Source organism: Andrena cerasifolii, chromosome 9, assembly GCF_050908995.1.
Source record: "Andrena cerasifolii isolate SP2316 chromosome 9, iyAndCera1_principal, whole genome shotgun sequence".
Lineage (NCBI taxonomy): Eukaryota > Metazoa > Arthropoda > Insecta > Hymenoptera > Andrenidae > Andrena > Andrena cerasifolii.
In genome coordinates, this window is record NC_135126.1 from 5,608,745 (window position 1) to 5,626,126 (window position 17,382).

General features: G+C 46.2%; 3 protein-coding genes across 3 annotated transcripts in view; 1 reads left to right on the forward strand and 2 right to left on the reverse strand.

The window, feature by feature from the left end:
• Window positions 1–4,151: 4,151 nt before the first annotated feature.
• On the reverse strand, window positions 4,152–7,557 carry LOC143373092 (OTU domain-containing protein 7B). The gene is made up of 8 exons (XM_076819985.1): window positions 7,417–7,557; window positions 6,776–7,016; window positions 6,278–6,693; window positions 5,830–6,201; window positions 5,441–5,754; window positions 5,193–5,351; window positions 5,041–5,116; window positions 4,152–4,978 (listed from the first exon to the last, which is right to left on the reverse strand). Exons 2-8 carry the CDS (start codon window positions 6,996–6,998, stop codon window positions 4,877–4,879), a joined length of 1,662 nt encoding a protein of 553 aa, XP_076676100.1. The 5' UTR covers window positions 6,999–7,016; window positions 7,417–7,557; the 3' UTR covers window positions 4,152–4,876.
• A 1,383-nt stretch (window positions 7,558–8,940) lies between these two features.
• On the forward strand, window positions 8,941–11,968 carry Gcs2beta (glucosidase 2 subunit beta). The gene is made up of 2 exons (XM_076819986.1): window positions 8,941–10,029; window positions 10,108–11,968. Exons 1-2 carry the CDS (start codon window positions 9,132–9,134, stop codon window positions 10,764–10,766), a joined length of 1,557 nt encoding a protein of 518 aa, XP_076676101.1. The 5' UTR covers window positions 8,941–9,131; the 3' UTR covers window positions 10,767–11,968.
• The window catches only part of LOC143373084 (uncharacterized), a 74,607-nt gene continuing 68,889 nt past the window's right edge, over window positions 11,665–17,382 (reverse strand). The window contains exons 12-14 of the mRNA XM_076819965.1: window positions 16,970–17,030; window positions 14,911–16,238; window positions 11,665–14,119 (exon numbers count right to left, since the gene is read on the reverse strand). Of these exons, the coding sequence (XP_076676080.1) occupies window positions 13,691–14,119; window positions 14,911–16,238; window positions 16,970–17,030 (1,818 nt within the window). The 3' untranslated portion in view covers window positions 11,665–13,690. The remainder of the gene's footprint in view (window positions 14,120–14,910; window positions 16,239–16,969; window positions 17,031–17,382) is intronic.

Here is a 17,382-nt window from a genome sequence, read left to right on the forward strand (position 1 = left end):
GAATTTCAGCTTCGAAGGCATCCTCGATTCTCTCTCCGAAGACGTTACTTAGTGCCACCTCTTTCGACATCATGTTATCCTGTTACGAAGCCTGATTTTGTGCATTCTGAAAATTTTTGCCAGATTTTGGCCAATATATCAGGAGAACATGAAGCGAAAGGAGGTATTCTGAATTTCAGCTTCGAAGGCATCCTCGATTCTCTCTCCGAAGACGTTACTTAGTGCCACCTCTTTCGACATCATGTTATCCTGTTACAAAGCCCAATTTTGTGCATTCTGAAAATTTTTGCCAGATTTTGGCCCAGGTATCAGGAGAACATGAAGCGAAAGGAGGTATTCTGAATTTCAGCTTCGAAGGCATCCTCGATTCTCTCTCCGAAGACGTTACTTAGTGCCACCTCTTTCGACATCATGTTATCCTGTTACGAAGCCTGATTTTGTGCATTCTGAAAATTTTTGCCAGATTTTGGCCCAGGTATCAGGAGAACATGAAGCGAAGAGAGGTATTCTGAATTTCAGCTTCGAAGGCATCCTCGATTCTCTCTCCGAAGAAGTTACTTTGTGCCACCTCTTTCGACATCACGTTCTCCTAGTACATAGCCCAATTTTGTGCATTCTGAAAATTTTTGCCAGATTTTGGCCCAGGTATCAGGAGAACATGAAGCGAAAGGAGGTATTCTGAATTTCAGCTTCGAAGGCATCCTCGATTCTCTCTCCGAAGACGTTACTTAGTGCCACCTCTTTCGACATCATGTTATCCTGTTACGAAGCCTGATTTTGTGCATTCTGAAAATTTTTGCCAGATTTTGGCCAATATATCAGGAGAACATGAAGCGAAAGAAGGTATTCTGAATTTCAGCTGTGAAGGCATCCTCGATTCTCTCTCCGAAGACGTTACTTAGTGCCACCTCTTTCGACATCATGTTATCCTGTTACGAAGCCCAATTTTGTGCATTCTGAAAATTTTTGCCAGATTTTGGCCCAGGTATCAGGAGAACATGAAGCGAAAGGAGGTATTCTGAATTTCAGCTTCGAAGGCATCCTCGATTCTCTCTCCGAAGACGTTACTTAGTGCCACCTCTTTCGACATCATGTTATCCTGTTACGAAGCCCAATTTTGTGCATTCTGAAAATTTTTGCCAGATTTTGGCCAATATATCAGGAGAACATGAAGCTAAAGGAGGTATTCTGAATTTCAGCTTCGAAGGCATCCTCGATTCTCTCTCCGAAGACGTTACTTAGTGCCACCTCTTTCGACATCATGTTATCCTGTTACAAAGCCCAATTTTGTGCATTCTGAAAATTTTTGCCAGATTTTGGCCCAGGTATCAGGAGAACATGAAGCGAAAGGAGGTATTCTGAATTTCAGCTTCGAAGGCATCCTCGATTCTCTCTCCGAAGACGTTACTTAGTGCCACCTCTTTCGACATCATGTTATCCTGTTACGAAGCCCAATTTTGTGCATTCTGAAAATTTTTGCCAGATTTTGGCCCAGGTATCAGGAGAACATGAAGCGAAAGGAGGTATTCTGAATTTCAGCTTCGAAGGCATCCTCGATTCTCTCTCCGAAGACGTTACTTAGTGCCACCTCTTTCGACATCATGTTATCCTGTTACGAAGCCCAATTTTGTGCATTCTGAAAATTTTTGCCAGATTTTGGCCAATATATCAGGAGAACATGAAGCGAAAGGAGGTATTCTGAATTTCAGCTTCGAAGGCATCCTCGATTCTCTCTCCGAAGACGTTACTTAGTGCCACCTCTTTCGACATCATGTTATCCTGTTACGAAGCCTGATTTTGTGCATTCTGAAAATTTTTGCCAGATTTTGGCCAATATATCAGGAGAACATGAAGCGAAAGGAGGTATTCTGAATTTCAGCTTCGAAGGCATCCTCGATTCTCTCTCCGAAGACGTTACTTAGTGCCACCTCTTTCGACATCATGTTATCCTGTTACAAAGCCCAATTTTGTGCATTCTGAAAATTTTTGCCAGATTTTGGCCCAGGTATCAGGAGAACATGAAGCGAAAGGAGGTATTCTGAATTTCAGCTTCGAAGGCATCCTCGATTCTCTCTCCGAAGACGTTACTTAGTGCCACCTCTTTCGACATCATGTTATCCTGTTACGAAGCCTGATTTTGTGCATTCTGAAAATTTTTGCCAGATTTTGGCCAATATATCAGGAGAACATGAAGCGAAAGAAGGTATTCTGAATTTCAGCTGCGAAGGCATCCTCGATTCTCTCTCCGAAGACGTTACTTAGTGCCACCTCTTTCGACATCATGTTATCCTGTTACGAAGCCCAATTTTGTGCATTCTGAAAATTTTTGCCAGATTTTGGCCCAGGTATCAGGAGAACATGAAGCGAAAGGAGGTATTCTGAATTTCAGCTTCGAAGGCATCCTCGATTCTCTCTCCGAAGACGTTACTTAGTGCCACCTCTTTCGACATCATGTTATCCTGTTACGAAGCCCAATTTTGTGCATTCTGAAAATTTTTGCCAGATTTTGGCCAATATATCAGGAGAACATGAAGCTAAAGGAGGTATTCTGAATTTCAGCTTCGAAGGCATCCTCGATTCTCTCTCCGAAGACGTTACTTAGTGCCACCTCTTTCGACATCATGTTATCCTGTTACAAAGCCCAATTTTGTGCATTCTGAAAATTTTTGCCAGATTTTGGCCCAGGTATCAGGAGAACATGAAGCGAAAGGAGGTATTCTGAATTTCAGCTTCGAAGGCATCCTCGATTCTCTCTCCGAAGACGTTACTTAGTGCCACCTCTTTCGACATCATGTTATCCTGTTACGAAGCCCAATTTTGTGCATTCTGAAAATTTTTGCCAGATTTTGGCCCAGGTATCAGGAGAACATGAAGCGAAAGGAGGTATTCTGAATTTCAGCTTCGAAGGCATCCTCGATTCTCTCTCCGAAGACGTTACTTAGTGCCACCTCTTTCGACATCATGTTATCCTGTTACGAAGCCTGATTTTGTGCATTCTGAAAATTTTTGCCAGATTTTGGCCCAGGTATCAGGAGAACATGAAGCGAAAGGAGGTATTCTGAATTTCAGCTTCGAAGGCATCCTCGATTCTCTCTCCGAAGACGTTACTTAGTGCCACCTCTTTCGACATCATGTTATCCTGTTACAAAGCCCAATTTTGTGCATTCTGAAAATTTTTGCCAGATTTTGGCCCAGGTATCAGGAGAACATGAAGCGAAAGGAGGTATTCTGAATTTCAGCTTCGAAGGCATCCTCGATTCTCTCTCCGAAGACGTTACTTAGTGCCACCTCTTTCGACATCATGTTATCCTGTTACGAAGCCTGATTTTGTGCATTCTGAAAATTTTTGCCAGATTTTGGCCAATATATCAGGAGAACATGAAGTGGAAAGAGGTGGCACAAAGTAACGTCTCCGGAGAACAAATCAAAGAGCCAGAAGTGGCGCAGATGTTTCCAGACAGTGACTGTATCAATAGGTTTCCACATCACCCATGGGGTACTATTATCGATGCGTTTTTTTTTGTCAGTGGTATCCCCTGTAGGCCTACTCCACTGTGCCGCGTGATAAAAAATAGAGCGGAAAAGCGCATTGATACGGGTGTCGCCCCAATGGGCCACGCGCGGTTCATACGGCACGGGCCTGAGGCGCTCGAGGCTTCTCGGCCACCGCGGGGGCCAAGACGCGCGGCGGGAGAAAGGAGGCGTCGCCTCTGAAACTCGGCCGAAAAGATCACTTAATTCCCAAGCCTGCTCTAGAGAGTGATCGGAAGAACGTGTATCGTCGCTGATTGGTTGCCGCGATTTGGAGCAGAAGCGGAAGTAGACAGAGAAAGAAACTGTAAAAAAAGAAACACATAGAAATACTGATAGAAAGAGACAGAAATATTGATAGAAAGGGATAGATAAACGTTTAGGTTATATCATTTCCGGTTTTGCTCCAAAATGGCTGCGGTTATACCGATCACTCCCTAGAGGATCACTATTGCGACGAACGAAACGAAGTTATGACATTAGCATTTAACGCAAGGTAAATGACCTCGTTACGGGACACGTAAGAAAATATCTGTCCCTGAATGGAGAAACCTGAGCGCGAAAGCTTCTGGTTTCCATTTTACATGGCATCGCAGGGAGTGCTCGCAAAACGCCTAAGATACAAAAATACGTTTTATTTTTCACACAGATTTACATGAACGATAATTGCCAGCAGGCGACGGGATTAAGTACAATGAACGATCCGATATCACTTCAACAGTTGGAAATCGCGCCTTTCTAAAGAGCCGTCTCGCTTCGCAAGTCAGCGAGCAAGCGCGGCGCGATTCAATTCGTACAAAGCATTATATTAAAAAGCGGCAGAGGTAGTTGCGGCTGGAAATTTATTTCTTACCGCAGCATCGAAGATCGAGTATTATCGTCGTATTCTTTTTCTCTCGTTTTCGATTTTCGTATAAGTAATGCGCGACAGAAGGCACGTGCAAAAGAGTATACGAGTTATTTGTCCCTCGTAAAAATATAAGGTTCACCGTTACCTGAAAATACAAATTTCTTTTTCCCTGAAACGGCGCCGATTTACAAGCTACGCGCGAAAGGCATTTAGTGTGCGAGTGTGTATAAATACGTGTCGAAGAGAGAGTTGAACCCTGTACGTTTTGATATGGTTTCGAAAGAGTACCAGTAGTAATGCCGATAAATAACAAAATAGAAATGATGCGAGATGAACCGATCTAGCTAGAGGAAGAAGTAAGTCTGGCGGGTCAATTATGTTTCTTAATTAAGCTTCGCTTAAAAATGGCTAGCGTTAAGTCTAAATCCGATTATAGATGATTCGATTCGAACGATATTAATGTTATTATTGTCGTATGCCGTTGAGGTTGTTCCCTCAGCGATAGCGCCGATTCGCCCAACACTGGGAACAGTAATAGTCGTTTTCCGCCGAACCGAAGAATTGACATTGCTCGTTGCGACATTCTTTAACGATAGCCTAAAAAGAATCGTCAAATTATTCAACTCTGCGACTTGCAACGGTTATGTAGAATCACGTACCCCTAAACTGTTACGACTGTTCCACCGTCCTGGCCCCGCTCTATCAGATGACGCTTGGTCGTTGTAAAAAGTAGACCTACGAAACGATTACTAGGAACATTGTATCGCCGATAAATAATAAAAGTACGTTATACCGCATGCTTGAGAAGTACCTCGAAAGATAAAGTGTACGATCTTTATTTGGATTGGTGGGCAACAGTTTGCTAACACTCGCGTGACTTCCTTGATCGCTGGCAGCATAAAATTTGGATTTGCCAGCGCCGTAATTCATTTCGCTACCGGTGTCATCAACTTTGTGATCCTGCAGATACCTATAAAGTGTTAAAATCCCCATCAAGTGTTACCATCTATAACCGAAATAAGATAAACCGATTTGACAAGAAAACAGTTAACGCGATACCTTGCGTGTGCACATTGAAGGTAATTTTGAAGCATCTGATCCACGTACTGGTGGCGTCTACTTCTGATCGTCACGCACAGTAAACCTTCCGTGGAAAGTCCGCCCGCCGTGGGAGGCGGGCTCTTTGGTCTCTTCGCCATGGACCACAGTCTTTTGCTCACAGATTTCCCGATCGATCCGAATTGCTTTGCAACGCCCAGCAATTGTTTCGCTGTCTTGGACAGGGAACCGTCCGTGTCGGATAGTCGATCGATATCTTCCGGTGTGAAATTCTGGTATTCACAGTCCAAATACTCGCGGGATAAAATCTCCATCTAGACATAAGCGTCGTGTAATTATAGTCAAGTTTGTGATTACAACAGGGTTTTAGATTGCGGAGGAGTGGTTACCGTGTCTTGTTGACAAGGCAACAAGTCTCGAGAGCCTTCTTGCCAATCCCAATCGGGACCGGGATCTACCGCGAACAGAACCGGTAGTAATTGACCCGTGTCTGGATCTACTAGAGGTATACTGACACCTTCGCTGCAACCCTCTCCAAAATCGCTCATTCCATCGACAGTAACGAGAGGAGAGAAGTGGGCCGAATGATATGCTAGAAGCAGCGGAGTTCTGTGACAACGAGACGGTGATACTTCTAATGGTAGGTAAACTCCGCCAAATGGGATCGGCGCTATAGCTACGCCTTCCGCGTCTTTTAACATAGTTTCTGCTATAACTATTATGGGTCTCTTTAAAGCGTGAGCCAAAGCTAAAACGTGTACCTGCAACAAGTTTTATCACTGTACTAATTTCACGAAACTAATACAGTACGAAAGTGGATACAGAAGTTTTACATACTTCTTCGAGGCTCTGATAAGAAGTAGCAGTTTGATTCCTGAAAATAGGGGAAGCCATGTCCACTATAGTTTGCCACTCCGTCAACCATTCCGCTTCCGTATAAGACAACCCTGCGTCAGCGTTTAAACCCATTTGCCTCCATTTCCATCGTCTAAACAGAGCATGTCTGTACTCCCCCTTGGCTAAGGTGTTATGCAACGCTTCTCTCAACGTGAGAAGCCTATCGTGAAAGCCCCACATGCCGAGAGAAGCCGCGTGCAGGAGGCAATTGCCATCTCCGGATGTTGCTAACGGCCACAGAACTCTGTTACTTCCATCCTTACCCCCGCACCACCAGTTTAAACGACCAGCGGCTTCCAGGGAAGTCAAGCATCCCCGCTCGATTAGATCTTTCTCCAGAAACTGACGAAAGGAATCTAAGTACAATTTTACATTTACTTAAAACAACAAATTGTGGGAAGTACTCGTAACCATTGCGTGCTAGCACAGATAAAGTACCTGGGTAGACTGTTAGATCAGGAAGCGAGAAGGTGAACTCCGGAGTATCCAGAGACTCTATAGTAGCTAACTGAGAACGAGCATAAGACACGATGGCCGCATTTTCGGTGGCTCTAGATATACCTCTAGCCAATTTCTTTGTAGCACCCCCTCCACTGTCCAGAGCATTACTAGAAGTCGACTCTTTCTCCAAACCGTCGTACGCAGATAGTCCTACGCTCATCACCCTGGCTTGCTGCACCTGTAAGGCAACGCGACGTCTACAATTCGCAATATCCAAATCGCTAAAGCGACAAGATACAACGCATAACTGAATGCGAGAGTAATATAATGCACGAGCGATTACATGCAAATATATGCTGGTGTACAAAAATAGGACAAGGTTTTGTAGGACCACTGTGTCAATATAAAAAAGAGCATTCGATCACATCAGCTAACACAGCTAATTATACGCGTAAATGAAATTGGAGATTCGATGCGCGAAGAATAAAGCATTTCGATTCTCGGAATTACGAAATATCGAAAGCGAGTAAACACAGACAGACAGATGCTTGATTGCATCTATACGGCATGCATATGTATAGATCCGTCTATAGGTGTACGCGTCTATGTTGGGATGCGATTACTTAAAAAGTGCAAACCTTGGCCCGTATATCGAATTAGCGCGACGGAGCGTAACCGCAGAGTATCGCGAAACGGTATTCTAATTGCTCTACGACGCACGAACCGCTTGCACGCTCTCTCATATTTCGCAGCACGATGAGCGGTAGCGGAGCCTCCCCTACGAAGTCGAGCGCGCGGCGTATCGAAAGCGACTGAGAATCTCTACGCACGGGCGGCGATATAAACACAACATAACCTAGAGCGGAGAGCCTCGAAACTGCGGCCGAGTAAAAGGACGAGCAGGGAATTATTACTGTTGCGCACGGAAGTCGCCGTGAAATTTCAACCGGTCACATGTCAGCGAGACGAGGGGTGTACCCGTTGCCTTATTTACGCAGCGACGTGCCTACTGCCCGCCCACTCAGCGAACAGGTTGACGCTACCACGGTCCACGGGTGCGCGATCAATTTTGAAAATTCGAGAAAACCATTCGCGCTGCCGTTTGGATTTGCGACGTCGCGCCGCCGCTGCTCGTTGGAAACGCGTTTAACCTTGAAAGTACGCGCCGCGCATACATACCCATTCACCCACACTCTAGCAGTGCTAAATAGTAGTAATAGTGCATCGGGTTTATATAGACTGCTTCAAAGTACACGATATAATACAGAAATTCATTCATTCTTAATACTTTGGGACATTTGTACTAATCAATCGCGAAGTCTTATCAATTGAGCCTTCCATGTAATTCTGCCCGATTATCATTTATCGAGAGATAAGTAGTTCCAATTCTGTAACACCTGCGGCGCATTACCTGCACCAATTGCATACCTCCCACTACTTCCTCTTCACCATTTTCACGCAATGTCTATAGATGTTCATCGTACGCGCGACTATTCCAAGCTTCCATGCATCAAATGTTGGAAAATAAAGGCCGTCCCGCATTTTGGCGAAGCGCGACAAAGTAAAGCGCGGCAATAGCATTGAGTTATAAGAATACCTGGAGAGAGAACAGAGCAATGGCGGCCGGTCCGAGAAAGAGGGAAGTAACGGGTGAACCTATCTCCGTCTTTCAATAGGCTATGCATGCATAGTGCATGTGAGTGAAGTTACTGCGAACACAAAATACATACATGACACAGATAGTACAGATAGAGAGGGATAAGAGGAAGAAGGATAGGTTCACCCGTTATCTTCTATTTCTCTCGGACCGCTGTTACCTCTACTTCTTCCCACTGCTGTTCTCTCTCCAGGTATTCTTATAGCTGAATAGGCGATACGGAGAGAAAAGTTTATAAACAATTGATGACCGAAGCGCAGCGACAATTAATTAATTATTATTAATTTCGCTTCGCTAAAATGTGCGACAGCCTTTATGGTAATACACGCAACAGTTCCTCGAGTGATGCATAATAAATAAAAACCTTTTTATTGATCGTTTTTTAATGAAAGAGTCGCGAGACCAAGCAACCGAATGAACGGCCTCGAGTGGATCACTACAGATCCCTACTCGCGGATAAGTGGTAGCGCCACAGGTCTCTATTCTTTCTTGACACCGTTGTGGTTCGTCTACCTTGCTCGGCCACGAGACGCGCATCGTGGCGATGTAGTAGGCGTGCACGAGTGTGCGTGTCCTGTGCTCGTGTCTACCGCTTCGAACCTCAAAAATCGTTGCTTTTTACCGGAAAGCGTCGGACAGGTTCGGCGCGAGTGAAAACGTTCTCGCACAGTAGATAGAGCATCCAGAGGACCGACGATGAACGATCACGGAGTATGCCTGGTGCTTGCTTTATCGGTCAGCCTGTCGATCCTATTGGGCCACGTAGCCGGCTCCAAGGTGCTGCAAATCCGCGGCATACCTGTCGCGAAAAGTTCGCTGTACTCGCCGGACCGCGACTTCCAGTGCCTGGACGGCAGCCTGTTGATACCGTTTTCGCGGGTCAACGATGACTACTGCGATTGTGCGGACGGCAGCGACGAGCCAGGCACGCCTGCCTGCACGAACGGCTCCTTCTACTGTGAGAACCCCGGCTACAAGGCCCGCTACATACCCTCCACCTGGGTGAACGACGGGGTCTGCGACTGCTGCGACGCCAGCGACGAGTACAGCTCAGGTAAGCAGTGCCCGAACAATTGCAGCGAACTCGGCAGGGAAGCGAGGCTGGAACAGCAGAAGGCCGAGGAGCTGGTCAAAGAGGGCAACAAGATACGGGTAGAGATGATTGCCAAAGGTAAGCAACTGAAGAACGATTACCAGACTCGTCTGGTGAAGTTCCGTGCAGATTACGAGGAAGCCGCGCTCGTAAAGAAGGAGAAGGAGGTGGTAAAGAGCCAGGCGGAGGAGCGAGAGACCTTAGCTCTGGAGAAGTACAAACCAGCTGAGAGCGAACAGCCTGCGACGGAGGAAGGAGCCGAGGAGGAGGAGATGCACGAATCGGAGGCCGAGGACTACTTTAAGCTGCTGGATTCTGATAGCAGTGGCACAATAACGATCGTGGAACTGCAGACTAGAGTAACGTTCGACAAGGACAGGGATGGAGCTGTGACCGAAGAGGAAGCATTGTATTTCCTGAATAATAAGGACGAGATTAATCTTCAAGAATTCTTGGATGCGAGTTGGGCGAATATCAAGCCTTTCTTAATGTTAGAACAAGGTTGGTTTGAAATTCCAAAATGTACAGATTTGTATCCACCGTAAAGTATGATTTCTTATCATGGAAATGATGTTTCAGGTATGTTCAAGCCATCTGAGCAGAAGGAGGAGGACGAAGAGGTGCACGACACGGTTGAAGAGCCGTTAGAACACGATAAGGAAGAAGAGGATGGCAACGAAGGGGAAGATGGTGCAGCTGATGAGCAAGAAAAAGCTGAAGAACCATCGGTTCAGTACGACGAGGAAACCCAGGCACTCGTCGATGAAGCAACAAGTGCCAGAGAGAATTTCCAGGCGGCAGAGAGACAAGCAAACGAGCTACAGTTAGAAATTAGGAAGCTCGAAGAGAAACTGGACCGCGATTACGGAGCAGAACAGGAATTCACGGCTCTGGATGGGGAATGCTTCGACTACACCGACTTGGAGTATGTCTACACGTTGTGCATGTTCGGGAAAGCTTCACAGAAATCGAAGTCAGGCGGCAGCGATATTACTCTGGGCCACTGGAACGATTGGAGCGGCCCAGAGGGCCAGAAGTATTCGAAGATGAAGTACGACAGAGGCCTCACCTGTTGGAACGGCCCTGCGCGCTCAACTATCGTCAATTTAAGCTGCGGCAGGGAAAATAAATTGATTTCAGTGACGGAACCTAGCCGATGCGAGTACGCCATGGAATTCTCCACGCCGGCTCTATGTAATCCTAGCGTGGAGTCCGCTGACACGCACGACGAATTGTAAATCTTGTAGCGCGTGAATACGAGGCGCACGACCGTGTCGCCTCAAAACGTAAACGTTGCAAGGATAAATACCGGCTGCGTCGATTTCACCCGGTATCGAGCCTGTTTCTACCGTTCTTCTCGTCTTTACGGTGATTCGCGGCAGCATTCTAACGCTTGTGATGTACAGGGCGTCTGAAATGGTACACCCAAGTATCTCCACTACTTTTTGAGGATACAGAAGCTAAAGAACGGGATCAAAGATTTCCTCCAGGTTACTTTTTCCCGAGATTCGAACGTGTTCGATATTTGTCGAAAACCCTACATTTCCTATTGGGCGTTAAGTGTACCGTTTCAGGTACTCATACCGCGTGTATCATGTTCATTATAATTTTTATTCACAAGCGTCGGAATGTTCTCGCGAGCCGCTGTACTCCGTTGGGTCAGTAATGCAACGAACAACACAGAGTTCTATTTAATTCTTAAGATTAAAATCGCAAGGTCTTACGAACGTTCAGCTCGTTAACGGTTAGCACGAAAAGGTATGACGGATTTAATCAGCACAACGTTTTTTTCTTTTTACCGTTGAAAGATAAGCACAGCTGATAAGCGTTCGCGAGTGCCTAATCATTCCTGAGGCGCGTTACGTAAACAGATCTGTTTTGCGTGAGGCAGCATCGAACGTTGTATGCGTGATCGGTTATTCGTCCTTGCACACAGAAATTCCTTTGACGAGCCAGGAGGAACGGAATTTGTCGTCGATATCACGAAAAATTAAGCGGTCACACTCACGTTCGCCTAGGCGCTGGAAGAAATTCGTCGGAAGGCAATTCTACGATATACGTGACGCGTACGTAAATGATAATCGTTGTTACGCGCGGTCATTGCCAACAATTGTGTCACTGTCGCATACATTCCTCTTCTTTCTACCGGACAAATTTTCTTACGAAGCGATTCAAACACGGTAGCACGATTAATCTACTTACACGATCATCCGAGATCGCGGTAAGAACCGACACGAATCGTGTCGGGAGCGAAGCATTTCTCTTTCGAATTCCCAATCGCGTGCGTAAACGTAGAGAAGTTGTGTGTATTTAAAATTGTATCGACCATCAATATATGCGAGGTATTTTGTAATTTTTTAAAGATGCGCCGGTATGTGTGCCCGGCGCGTCCGAATGCGGGTTCAATAAAGAGAAAGAAAATTCTGTTGTCGAACTGTAATTCACCGATGGCAGCTTTATTTACATCGATAAACGGGGGTGATCCTCTCTCTCCCTCTCTCTCTCTCTTTCTCTCTCTCTCTCACTTTCTCTGTACCATGTGTATATATATTTATATATATATATATATATATATTTATATTTTCTTCAATTATGCGAGTTACTTACACGTTATAGCGATGATTAATTCGATTCTCTATTCGTCTCGTTAATCTAACGACCTACGGCGCGATATCTTTTGGAGTCTGACACGTTTACGACCAACTAGACAACTAAAAAAGAAAGAAACAAAGGAAGGGGCGGGGAGGTGGAGATAAACACGTTTCCGACGCGACTTATCCAACGTGTATGTACATCCGGTCGATTCCTCGGCACTTCGTTAAGCCACTTAAATGACTGAAAAGAAGTATCCTGCCTGCCACGCGGCCACCGCGTCACAGAGATGATACGCTCTTCTTTCTTCACCCCCACGAAGAGATCATTCCCTCTTCTCTCCCACGAACGTTGGCATCAACGTGGAATCTGTCACTTCAGACATTCGCGGAGAAAATCAGAAACAAGCACAGCTTTCGCCGGCCCTCTTTCGGTTCTAACAGCTTGCGAGCATCGAGGGCTTGCGGGCTCGAGCCGTGTTCCCTATCTGCTTCCTGTACACTCCACTCTCACGGACTTGAGAATTACGCAAGAGGACAGAGCTCGCGCACCCAGAAGCCTTCGATGCTCTCAACCACGGATAAGGATTGACGTGAAAACGAAAAGGAAACTGAAAGTGTTTGCGCGCCCTCTTTGGACTCTGAAAGGTGGATCTCGACCATCGAACGGTACAGAGTTCCTCGAATGACGTTGCCGGTCAAGGGATAAGTAAGAAATTAGTGAATAGTGGTAATGGAAAGGCAGCATTTTCCAAAGACTACCCTAACGCCCCTAGATATGAACGTTTCCGAACGACGCTCTCGTTCACGGCGTACCCTGTCTTCGTTTCCATCTCTTTACCCTGCGCACCTTCTCGCTCGCGATCGTGCTAACTCTGCAGCCGGGAGGGGAGGCTTTCCTCTTCCCCTTCGTATTTACACCGCGGAACGAAACACAAACATTGATTTCCGCTTCTAAGCTACTGTACAACAAGTTCCACGTAACGCTACGCTCCTACGCGAGAAGAGCCTCGCGACCATCTAACGCGCTGGATCCCGGGGATGGTCCCGGTAATCTCGTCGAAGTAGGCGGGCTGTCGTTGCCAGAGACCGAGAACGACAGCGACGGGAGAAGTTAAATAACACGCGACTCTCGCGATTAATTACACGGCGATGCGTTTGATACTCGAATGCGAACGTACCGACTAACGGAACGTAAAGACCTCCTTGTTTCTCGACTCTCTAATCGCGTTCCTTTGATGGAAGTGTTGTGAAAAAATTGTTTTTCAAGGAAATAATCCTACGTTATTGTCCCTCAGTGTAGTCTCGACCAGCCGAACACTGTCGCTCGCACGTACCCGTCTCCAGCCTGTTTCAGTCTACAAATCAAAAGGTATATAAAAAAATAGCTCGCAGGGAAAAGAGGCATTGTGACGTTTCGATCAGTGTTTAAACGGAATATCGATCCTCTCCGGTGACTTCGCCTGTCATCCTCTTAGCCCCGTTCGAACTCAACGGGGCTGAAGCGCGCGGACCAGCGAGAAGATCGGTCGAATGCATGAATCTCGCGCTCCGCACGTGGCGCGTGCAGTTCATTTGCCGAGCTTCTCGAACATGATCAGCTTCTCCTTGAAGCTCTTCGTGTCCGTGGACACTTCGGATATATTCCCGTTCAGCATGTTCTGCAGGTCCTCGTCGTTCTTGCTGGTGAGCAGGTTGTCGAACAGCATCTTGTTGTCGTCCTGCTTAGCGACCGGGGAGGTGGGCTGCGAGCCGGTGATCTGTTGCTTCTTCTTCGGGTAGATTACGGAGCTTCGTTGGTTGTTGCCGTTGTCGGACATTCTGGTAACTATCGTGATGGCTAGCAGCTGGTGGATGTCGATGTTCTCCTTTGAATCGGACGACTGCCGCCAGTAGAACTTCTCCGGCGAGATTAGTGACTTGGAGTCGTCTGTACCATCGGCAACGGAGATCTGCTCCGACGAATCTGACGTCACTGTGTTCTTGTTGGTCCAAGAGTCCTGAGGGAATAAAGAAATTATGGGGAATTATACAAACCGTTGTTAAGCATCAATAACTCTTCTATATTAGGACAATTTGCTATCGATCTGAATCGTGAATTGGCTATGTCACTATGTCACTCCTAGAGCGGCAAATTTTGGGGGACGACAAATTTTTGGGCGAAGGGAATTGTAAAAGGTTTAAACACAGAGGCTTCGGACAACTTCAGAAACAATTAACTTTTTTCTTTCATATAGCAAATTAGCAATTTTGGGGTAAAATATATTTGTGGCATCATTGAAAATGGTGCCTGCTACTGCTTAAGCACGACGATACTTTAAATATTAATTTTCAACGATGAACATTAGGGTGGCTCTTATTTTCGACTTTTGAATTTTCTTTAGAGCACCTCCCAAAATAGTTGCAAATAATAAAAAAATCTGTGTAAAGCTTAAGTCCGATCGAATAATGGGAAAAGGTGTCCCTGGGCCCTTAAACATTTAAATAATTATTCAACAACTCACAAAGTCGATTTTCTATAATATCCTCCAAATTATTGATAAAATACAATAATACCTACTTTTTCTCGCGCGACAAACGATTTTCGAAAGAAGTCCGAAGAACTAAAAATTTGGAAAGTTTAAATGCTTCTCGAACACAAAAGGGAATTTGTATTTTCAAGGACAACTTCCTAACTAAAAAATCACGACCAAGGGTTAGCCTAGAGGCGCTAAATCTTCAAACCCGTCCCCGGTCACTGCCAAGAATCAGTACATCCTTCTCCTACGCTATAAAATTCAGAAGGACTCACGTTCTTCTCGCGTTTGTCAACGACAGGGTCCGCAAGGTTCTCCTGCTTCCTGTCCTGGTCCAGATCCCTCTCCAAACTGTCCAGCGTCTCGGTGCTCTCGGAGGATTTGTTCCTCCTCTCAGAATCCAGGGTGTCCGTGCTGCCCAGCTCCGAGCTCTCGGACGACTTCTGTAGCCTGGACGGCTTCCTCACCGCTACCGGTCGCTTTTCCTCCTCCTGCTCGTCCGCTGGCACAATGTCCACGAAGCTAGTGCTCGGTATTCTCTTCGGCGTCCTCCTGATCCTCCTGTTCTCCAGTCTATCGTCCAGCTCCAAATTATCGGAGCTCTCGGAAGACATCCTCTTCGAGGACCTCCTGCAGCACTTCCCAAAGCTGTCCCTGACAGCTCCCTCCTCGTCCTTGGTCTCACTGATCTCGATCCACTCGAAGCTCTCCGACGATTTGGAGATGTTCTTCGACAGCCTCCTCCCTCTAGCCAAATTCACATCAGAGATGCTGCTCCTTTTCTGCAGCTCCTGCACGCCCTCCGTCGCGCTCTGGGCCTGCTCCAGGACCTCGAAGCTCTCCGAGGACTTGGATATATTCTTGGAGGACCTGCGGCCGCGGAGCTCGAAGCTACTCCGTCTGCGCTCGATGGACTCGTCGCTGGTCAACGTCTCTATGGCTTCCAGGCTGTCCGAGGACTTGGAAACACGGTCGCTCGACTTCGAGATCGGGTTCAGCAGTCTCCGAACCACGGGCTTCGATTCCTCGTACTCCGTCAGCTTGTCGAAGCCCTCGCTGGACTTGGAGAACCAGCAGGACCCCACTTCCAGGCTGTCCGGGGACTTGGACAGCCGATTCGAGGATCTCCTGCGCGGCAGCTTCGCTTCCAGCTCCTCGAATATCTCTGATCCCTTGGGAACCCGGTTCGACGGTTTCCTGACGACGGATCGAGCCTCTGGTTGCTCCTCGTTCGCTTCCACGCTCGTCCTCGACGCGGTCGTGGCGTCCAGGCTGTCGGGCGACAGGGAGGCCACGCTGGGTGGCTTCTTGGGCAGCTTCGATTCCAGCTCCTCGAAGATGTCCGATGTGCGGGATAGTCGGCTGGAGGATTTCCTCGTGACGGACACGTTCTTCAGCTCCACCGGCGAGGAGGAGTTGCTGTTCAGGCTGGTCGACTGCTGGTCCAGGCTGTCCAGCGAGTCCTCCGCGATGGTGGTTATCGTGGACGTGGACGTGTTGGCGGTTTGTGAAACCGTGCGCCTCGGAGGCCTTCGGTTCTTGGGGCGCACCGAAATTCGGTGATGGGCCGCCGTGTGGTTCAAGCTCGCGCTTTCCAGTTGCGCTGTTGGGCAAACGAAAGTATCGGCACGCTGAAACGAGGAAGCGGCACGCGAGGTCGTCTAACGATCCTATCGCCACGAGTCATTGAACCTGTACGCCTCTCAATTACGCCGCTAATGAAAACCCTGAGTAAGTTACTCAGTAGGGTTTGTCGGTTTTTAGAAACCGGGTTTAAAAAACATTGTGGGGTGAGTTTGTAAAATTTGGAAACCGGTTTCTAAATTTAAAATTTAAAAAAAAATTAAAATTTAAAAATTTAATAAGAAATTAAAATTTCAAAATTTTAATTTAATTTTTAAAAAAAAATTAAATTTAAGAATTCCAAATAATATAAATTTTAAAAATTTAAAAAAATTTAAATTTTAAATTTAGAAAACCTAGTTAGATACTAGAATTAATATGTAAAAATTAATTAATTATTTAATTAATTAGAAACGTTAACAGTTTGACTTGAAATCGCCTCGGGCACAAGCATACTGTTGTAAAACTTTACTGAAAACTAATCTCTATGAGTTTATAGTTGCTGAAGAAAAATACTAAATGAAATAAACGTTTATAATTTACTGTATTTTGTACCGGTTTTAGTATTTTAGTTTTTAATTATTTGGTTTTGTATAGAGCATATTGTATTTTGTTATATCTTTGTAATCTCATAAATATTAAAAACAACTGAAAAATTTGTTGGAGGTTTTTTTTTCAAAAATTGTTTTTTCTATAAAGCCTAACACTTACGTAAGTCTTCTTTGGCCACAGGGATAACTCGATCGGCCGTCTCCTTCGGCGATCTTGAGTTCTGTAAAAGAAAAGGACCAAGGCGAATTCAGCATTGATTAAGGTACACACCGGTTTCACTTCGGTACGATTCACGTTACGCTGCCAACGAGCACGTCGATTTCAGGGAAAAACGATCGGTGACATTGTTGTTAGCCTTTCGGCTCGGCGCACCGGCTCGCGCGAGCAAAACGCCTACTATAACGGTATCAACCACTATCGGGGCAAGCGAGCGCGGCCATGTAACCGCGATCGCTCGGAACCGGTTGCAGGTGCATGCCGTCTTAAAAGACACTTCTTCGACGCGGAAAAGGTTTCGTTTGTGCTACCGTGCTACTCCGAGTACCCCCAACCGGTCCTTAATATCGTTTCAC

Excerpts from the sequence above, each read along its gene's own strand:
- LOC143373092 (XM_076819985.1), bottom strand. The coding sequence starts at position 6,998 with ATGAGCGTAGGACTATCTGCGTACGACGGTTTGGAGAAAGAGTCGACT. Across the intron at positions 6,202-6,277 it reads CTTATCAGAGCCTCGAAGAA|GTACACGTTTTAGCTTTGGC; the intron begins GTATGTAAAACT and ends AACTTGTTGCAG. Across the intron at positions 5,117-5,192 it reads CGTACACTTTATCTTTCGAG|GTCTACTTTTTACAACGACC; the intron begins GTACTTCTCAAG and ends ATCGTTTCGTAG.
- Gcs2beta (XM_076819986.1), top strand. The coding sequence starts at position 9,132 with ATGAACGATCACGGAGTATGCCTGGTGCTTGCTTTATCGGTCAGCCTG. Across the intron at positions 10,030-10,107 it reads TTTCTTAATGTTAGAACAAG|GTATGTTCAAGCCATCTGAG; the intron begins GTTGGTTTGAAA and ends ATGATGTTTCAG.